The sequence below is a fragment of the Brassica oleracea genome, chromosome C7 (genome assembly GCF_000695525.1).
Source record: "Brassica oleracea var. oleracea cultivar TO1000 chromosome C7, BOL, whole genome shotgun sequence".
Classification (NCBI taxonomy): domain Eukaryota; kingdom Viridiplantae; phylum Streptophyta; class Magnoliopsida; order Brassicales; family Brassicaceae; genus Brassica; species Brassica oleracea.
In genome coordinates, this window is record NC_027754.1 from 24951127 (window position 1) to 24958858 (window position 7732).

The 7732-nt window shown below is 38.8% G+C and overlaps 1 protein-coding gene across 1 annotated transcript; it reads right to left on the reverse strand.

Moving 5' to 3' along the window:
- Positions 1-1362: 1362 nt before the first annotated feature.
- On the reverse strand, positions 1363-6618 carry LOC106306060. Its single transcript, XM_013742524.1, has 13 exons — positions 6360-6618; positions 5993-6175; positions 5754-5874; positions 5621-5663; positions 5435-5487; positions 5292-5347; positions 5058-5210; positions 4840-4982; positions 3537-4753; positions 2569-3441; positions 2074-2482; positions 1672-1737; positions 1363-1581 (listed from the first exon to the last, which is right to left on the reverse strand). Exons 1-13 carry the CDS (start codon positions 6416-6418, stop codon positions 1526-1528), a joined length of 3432 nt encoding a protein of 1143 aa, XP_013597978.1. The 5' UTR covers positions 6419-6618; the 3' UTR covers positions 1363-1525.
- Positions 6619-7732: the final 1114 nt, after the last annotated feature.

Genomic DNA, 7732 nt, shown 5'->3' on the forward strand with positions numbered 1-7732 from the left:
CAGGAGAGGCAGAAAGAGACATTTTCTAGAAGCTGATTAAAGCTAAGAGGAATCAATGCGTTTTGTAGAGATGCAAATTGGGCTCATCAAATATGAGAATCATATATATAGGGTTTCGAGAAGGACTACAAATCAGGAACATTTATGATCAAGCGATTTAAGATGAGGAGATGAAGAGTTCACCTGTGAAAAAATAGATTACGAACAGACACACGCCGCAACTCTGTAACTCAGTATTGTTTAAGACAATGATGAAAAAAACTCTAACTCATGTTAAACAAAGACAGTTTACAATATGGGAAAACTATAATTGTTTTTTTTTCATATAACGTGATGAATCTCATTTAAAAATAAACCTCATAATACACTTGTAGGCCCGACCCACAGAAAAAACCGAAGAAGCAAGGATTTCCGACCTTCATAAATATATATTAGTTTCGGCCATCAATGTACAAAGTATCATTTAGTTTAGTAGTATAAATGATGGTGTTTATATCTCCATAACCCGGATTCGAACTATGTGCTTGACACTTCTTTTACTCTTTTTAAAAAGTGAGACCCACAAAACGCTGACATGGCGCGCTGAGGAGAGTGCAAAAACTGAATCATTATAATATTCGGCCATCATTGTACAAAGTATCATTTAGTTTCGTGGTATAAATGATGTTGTTTATATCTCAATAACTCAGGTTCGAACCATGTGCTTGACATTTTTTTTATTCTTTTTAAAAATGGGATCCACAAAACGCTGATGTGGCGCGCTTAGGAGATAACAAAAACTGAATCATTATAATATAGATTTGTCGTTGAGTAAATTATTAATTGTTTGATGGTCATTGAAGTTTTCCTATATTTAACATTCATTAAAAAAAAAAAAAAATCTAATGCTTAATTTATGTATTGTCACGAAGAAGACTGCTTTGTTTTATCCTATCAACTATAATGTAATTTTAGATTTCTAATACTCTAACTAACTAATTCATACGTTGCTACCGATGTTTGTATAAAGTACATTCTTTTCTGAAAAAAAAAATATATATATATATATATACCCACTGAAGATATACCAAGACAAATATTTGCATTGTAACTTGTTTAGTTGTATCAAAAGGTTTTCTTGGTTCGGTTATGTTAGTTACAGTGATCCGATTATCTTTAGATAATAATGTCTAGTGATAGTCTGATAAGCAATACCGTCGCGTGCATCATCCAAAGAGAGATATATACGGTTGAGACCTCTCAAAGGTAAGTGCCTTGAGTTGTAAACAGTTTGTATAAAAGTTGTTCCAGCTCATTGTTGGAAATTTTGAAAACCTCTCTATATTTATTTGTTGACAAGCGTATCCAGCTCACGGTGGAAAATTAAAACGTGCAAAAGGTCACATTTCACTGCATTTGGAATTGGAACCAAGTGTTTTGCATCAATGGTAGTTTATTTTGCAGACATGGTTGCAAAATAATCATCATAAATACGCAAGTCATTACAATGTGTAACTGGAGATGATATCTAATTCACTCAACTTCCTTATGAGACTGTCTTCTTGTTCTTGAAGGGAGACAGTAATGAGAAATGGCGAGAAGCTGAGAAAGTTCAACAAAAGTGAGAAATCTTTCTTTAGACTCCCATCACTGAAAGAACTCACATAAATAAATGATTAGAAGTATACTTACATTTCTGTGAAGCGGCTGCTGCTGTAGGTGTTTCATCTTGAGATATGAGGTTCTTCAGTGTAAAAGCTGGATAACAAAACAGAAACTTTAACCCCCTCCGAGATATATAACCATGCTTTATACCGACTTCCATATAAGGTACATGGTTATCATTTCTACACCATGTATGCTAAGATCAATAGAACCATATATTGGTGTGAAACAGAAGATTCTTGCTCTTATGCTATAATGTAAGTTTCATCCTAGAGAAAATAGTTACGAGGTTCTTGCTCTTATGCTACAATGTATCCTATGAGCGGATAATACAGTGCAACAAACTTGTAAGGAGTAAAAGCAAACTAAATGTACAGTTGCTTCGGCAGTCTTTACTAAAAGGTAAAAAAGGTTTTAAGAAGCTTGTACCTTCACTTGTCGTAGCAGCGGTTATAGCTGAACCATGATCCTCATTGCTATTGCCGGCTGCGTTATCAGACTCGGTATGGTATTCACTTGTAGACGAAGAAGACTGGCTCTTTTTTCCAAATTTCAACAGTTTTCTGAGCCCTTTTGACGCTGACTCTTTTGTTTGAGATTTCTCTAAGGCCTCACTTATCTTCTTCTCTGGTACAAGGACTTTCCCAGTTTCTAGCGCTGCCTCATTTGAATGTACGCTTGGTGCAGGTGCTCGGGAATACTCTGAGTACACTGTGCATGAATCTTCTAATGAAGAAACTCGAGCATGTGGAGCTTCATATGGTTTTACAGCAACACTCTGACTTGTCAGAAACTTTGGTGTTTCTGTTACTAAGTCACTCAGAGTCTCCAACCTAACCTGCGAACAAAATAACCTTTCTGGTCACCAAAAACCGATTAAATAGTAAGTAAAACTGATCTAGCTAGAACAAGAGTGCTGCTTACTAAGACTAGATCATTGCCACTCTCCGGTGTTGTTTCAGGGACTACCTCTGACTTGTCACGTTTAGTCTGATCTGCAGAAATACTCCGAGCTGAATTTGGCAACACCATCACCACTGTCTTCTCAATCACTGGAGTTTCATTAACATCATTTTGGCCCAAGGATTTGTTCTTGCTACCACTTGGTTCAATCTCAGAAGCAGAAGATTTACTTTTCTCGACCCCTTTCACTGCAACATTAGTAGGACCTTTGGGTGTCTTTATCTTCAGTTCCGGAAGAGAAGCGATTTTCGCTATGTCATAGTTAACAATAGCAGATATTTTCTTTATCTCAGGAGTATCAGTTGCTTTTTTGGATGCTGTTGTGCGCAGTGACCTTACTGAAGAGCTCGGTGCACTATTATTACCTATTTTGGGTTCTGATAATCGTCTTATCCTTGAGACAGACTTGTTTTGACTATCTAGACTAACTCTGGCTTCTCTCTTAGACAGAGGTAACGGTGATGCCGACCTGGTTACCCTATTTACCGTTGCTATTGTTTCTCTCTTAGATGGAGGTAGCGGTGATATTGATCTTGTTAGCCTATTTACTGTTGACTTACTTCCGGTACTCAGTTTGTTACCACTCTTGGGTAGTTTCTGAGATTCATTTGAGCCTAGAGAAGCACTTCTTATGGGAAGGCGTTGAAGAGGTGATAATGATCCTGGTTCTGAGTCACTAAACTTGGAGGCTCTAGGAGCGCCAGGAGAAAACTTGTTTACCAATTTTTTTCTCGCAGGCAACTGCGACTGGCCACCGGTTGAGTTGGTTTTAGAAGCAATCCTCTTTTGCCTTGCTATTTTCAAAGCTTCTATGCGTTTCCTCTCTTCTTCTTCCTAAAACAACAAAGGAGGGTGTTATACGAGTGTGTGATTAATAATGATTAAAAAGGCAATTATCCTATCAATTTGTTGAAGGCTGAGAATTTTACCTTTTCCTTTTTCATAATCAGGAGATCAGCTTTGAAATTTCTAAGCTTGTCAGCACGTGCTCTTGCTTCATCTAAAGGGCTCATCTTAGTGGGTCTTCCTTTCCGTATTGGCCCTGAAGCCTTCCTCTTATCCGCAGCATCATTAGATAGTCTTGATTTTGGATCTCTCACTGACTTCTTAGCAGCTCCAGCTGCCTGGTTATTCTTCTTCAAAGCTCTGGATCCAAAATCCAGCGCAGGATCATACCCAGCAGATAACTTCTCTGTTTCTCGTTCTGGCATCAGGCTGAGATCATGAGGCTCATAACTGATCTGCTTTCTTTCATTTTCATCAGTTTGGTGGTAGGAAGAGATCTCTGATCCAATGTCTACAGCATTTCTCGTATTGCTTCCAGCTTCCCTAGTAACAATATAAGAGTCATCATCCATGTTAAATGATGATCTCTTATCAAGACCATTCCTTGGATGATCCAATCCATTCAAGTTGAGAGGATCAGAAGAATTCTCAAAACCATTTTCTCTCTGACGAACCATAAAAGAGTCACTAGATCCCCTGAACTTACGAGCCGCAGTCCCATTCTGAATGTCAGCTGTATCTCTTTCTTGATATTTTTCTGCCTCACGTTCACCATAAGCCAAAGGGTCATTTCCCCCTGCACCTTGCCTTTTCTTCCCTGCAACCTCCTTTTCCATCATATGGTCAGCGGTACGCTCTTCTCTGTCAGCATCTTGCAATAAGAAAGTTTGGAATGCCTGCCAATCCCCAGTGTCAGCCTCTGTCCGTCTCTCTTTACCATTGTCACACTCTACTATCGCCCCTTCATCGGCATCAGATTCTGTTCCTGAATGATCTTGCTTCTTTGAATTAATGTAGTTTATATTCCGAATCACCACCTTCCCTGATTTCCTTCTCCTACCTGACTTTCCTTTCTCTCTGTCCTCCTCATCTTCAGAACCTGAGTCCTCGCTACAAGAAGAATGGTGTTTCTTAGCCTTTCTTCCGCCAGAACTACGTCTAGAATCATCGGTGGAGGGATAGGGAGATGGATAAGGATAGTTCGGGTAGTACGGCATGCCCTGCATAGCGTAACCTTGAAATACAGGAAACGTCCCCGGAGGAGAGTGAACTGGCCATGGTGCATACATTGGCTGCGGATGCTGCCCTTGCCCATGTTCTTGATTCACATTTGCTTTACTATCTGAAGGAGACTTCACATCTGAACACAAGAAGTATATTACTACTATAAATATCGAACAATGGATCATCGATTATGACTCATAAACCATTCACGGATTATCTTACCACCATTTGCGAACACAATCCCTGAGTCGTTTGCTGCAGAGATGTTTGCCTGCGAAGCCATTACTTCTGCTGCTTCGATTTCAACCCACTGGCCAGTTTCGTGCTTTTTCTTCCACAAGTCCATGAATTTTAAACAAGCATCCCTATCACATTTATGAAGCTTGTTGGTAAGCGAAACAGTAAAAGAAAGAGGTGAAAAGGATAAAAGTCTTTCTTACATCAAACGTGAGGCTCCAAACGATTTGGCGAAAGATATAAGAGGGAGCATATCATCAACTTCGAAACCAGCTGCCACAGCACGTGCAAATGCCATTCCTTGTTCTTTCTGCAACATTGTCCTCCTTGTCTCCATAACTTTCAGAACTTGAACTCTGATAAAAACAATTCCACGTCATCAATCAGCTACTTAAACTAGTCTCTTGATTAAAACACATATATTTCATGCAATGTACTTAGAGTTTTCATCTGATGCCGTAGATCCATTTGCCTGCCTTGGATGTGAACCAGGCTGTCAAAGATGCAAGAAGATGAATCAACTTCTTTTTTTCTTTTGAGAGAATAAGATGAGAAGAAACCATATTGGTTCAAAGTTAACCTCGTAAAGTACAATAGCTTTCTCTTCGCTGAGCTGTAGCAAAGGCCTGCTACCTGAATCACATTCTCATATATTGGTTAAACTGTAAGCTCAAGAGCCAAGAGGCATAATATTTTCATTTTTTATGAGCTGAAGCTTTAAGCATAGACTCATAAAACACAAAATTTTGCCATCTTCATAGCATACCTTCTGTATTTTCTGCTCTTTTTGCTCGTAGATCATCTTCCACCTGTGTACAATCTAACGTTAAATTCTATTTTGACCATACACCAAACAAAGTCTTCAAAACAAAGAAAAAAAAAACTAAAAGTTTACTTACAACAGGCAAAGCTATTTCAGAGTTGTTCTGGATACCAATTGCTTCCCTGATCTGTTTGATCTCAGTTTCTAAAGTGTATACTCGTTCTAGGACATCAGGATTGCTAACAAATCGAACAAACCTGACCAGAACAAAGAAGAAGAAGAAAAATAAAACTCTCAATTCAATCCAAATGTCCAATATCAAACCCAAAGTTCCATGTAAAAAGGAACAACAACTTATATGGTGTTTAAAACCACCTTTCGATTGTTGCCTTGGTGAACCAAACTGCAATGTCACTATCCTCAGGCGGCTTGAGAATAATTGAGTAGCCACCTTTAGAAACTTGGTCTTGTGCTGTCTTCAAGTGAGCAAGAAAAGGATCAAGCAACCCTGTGGCTATTTTCTCAGTCTTTCCATTAGCTGTTACCAACAGATCACACCTGATAACAACCCCCACAAACAAACAAAAAAAATGCAATCTTTAGACTTTTATATAACGAAATTTCTCACGAAAGTTAGCGACTTTTACAGATTCGAACACAAAGGTAGCATTATAAGTTGTTAACTAAACATGCTGGATGGATCGATTAGAGTTAAAAGAAAGAGAGAAAGAGATTGTGTTACCGGGTTCGAGTGGGAGTGAGCTGAAACACAACCGAATCAAGCCGAGTCGAAGATTTCATCGCAAATCTTAAAACTTTTCCAGATTACTACTATATCATCCGAAGAAGAGGGAGGGAACCCAGAAGACAAGAAGAAAAGAAAATTGTGGAATTATAAAAGATGTCGAAAATGTCTAAAAACCAGCGTTAGTGTGGGAACACAAATTGCAGAAAATCCAAATTAATAGTGGAGAAAAAGGGCAATCAGCTTGTCTGCATTTTCTTGTCTTGGATTCCAGCTGGTAAGAGTAAGAGACAGAGTGATTTCCGAATTCTGAGGAAATGTGGGGATGAAATGTGTAAAATTCAATAAATAATTCAGGGGTAAAACCGGAAATTCAATAGTAGTATGGGTCCTAGTGTTTGCTACACGACAAATCCCCTAATGTTTGTCACCGGCTTGATAGGAACATTCATGGCTTCGTTGGTCTTTCTTTTTAGCCTCTCAACGGTTATATTGGTTGTATATTTTTACCGAGTTTAATGAAAGATAAACAGCAATAAATGGTCTTTGAAAAGAAACAAAGAAGAGATTTATTTCGGTGTTAAATTAAGGGGTAGTGCCCACCTACTCTTAGCCTGGTTTGATAGAAATGATGATAAAGATCTAATGTATATGGGCAAATACAGTATACAGGACACCTACTATTGAAGAACAACCTTGTATATCTTTACAGTCTATACAGATTTAAGAGTATAAAGATGAGAACAACAAAACGCGACTAAGTTTGAAAAAGTATAAATATTCCTCTAAAACAAGGAATATAGTGCAGAGCTTGGAGAGTTAAAATCATGAATATTATATCATATACAAGCAGACATAATACAAAAACTACTAAACTTCTCTCTCATGCACTTCTTTCGATATGGTCTTTAACCGCTGGGTTGTCTGAAGCATCTTAGGTTTGACTTTCCGTTTTGGGAATCAGATCTCTGACACGACCACCCCAACGTTCAAATTTTTACTCCTCTAGGAAGTATCCACTGGACTTTTCACTACCTCTTCGATTACTCATTGGGTAAACTCCATGAGGAGCTATTCTCACCGGAACCTACCAGACCAGGCTCGGACAACCGCTCCTCCCCCGCAACCAGATGTCTCGGTGCTCCGTCAACAGAACCTACCCATAGGATAATAGAAGGGTAGCACAGAGTCGACCGGTAACTCCTCTGTAGCCTCAGTCCTAATCTCAGACCCATCCAATCCTCCCTCAAAGGACCACTTGCACATCAGAAACAACCGTCTCAACGTCTTTGAAGATACGCTACTACTACCGCTCTGGACACAGTTCTCTCAAGATAATTTCAATACCCTGCTAGTGAGCTTTACCCACA

Coding starts and splice junctions, on each gene's coding strand:
- LOC106306060 (XM_013742524.1), bottom strand. CDS start 6,418: ATGAAATCTTCGACTCGGCTTGATTCGGTTGTGTTTCAGCTCACTCCC. Junction 6,176..6,359: donor CTCACTCCCACTCGAACCCG/GTAACACAATCT, acceptor GGTTGTTATCAG/GTGTGATCTGTTGGTAACAG. Junction 5,875..5,992: donor ACCAAGGCAACAATCGAAAG/GTGGTTTTAAAC, acceptor TGTTCTGGTCAG/GTTTGTTCGATTTGTTAGCA.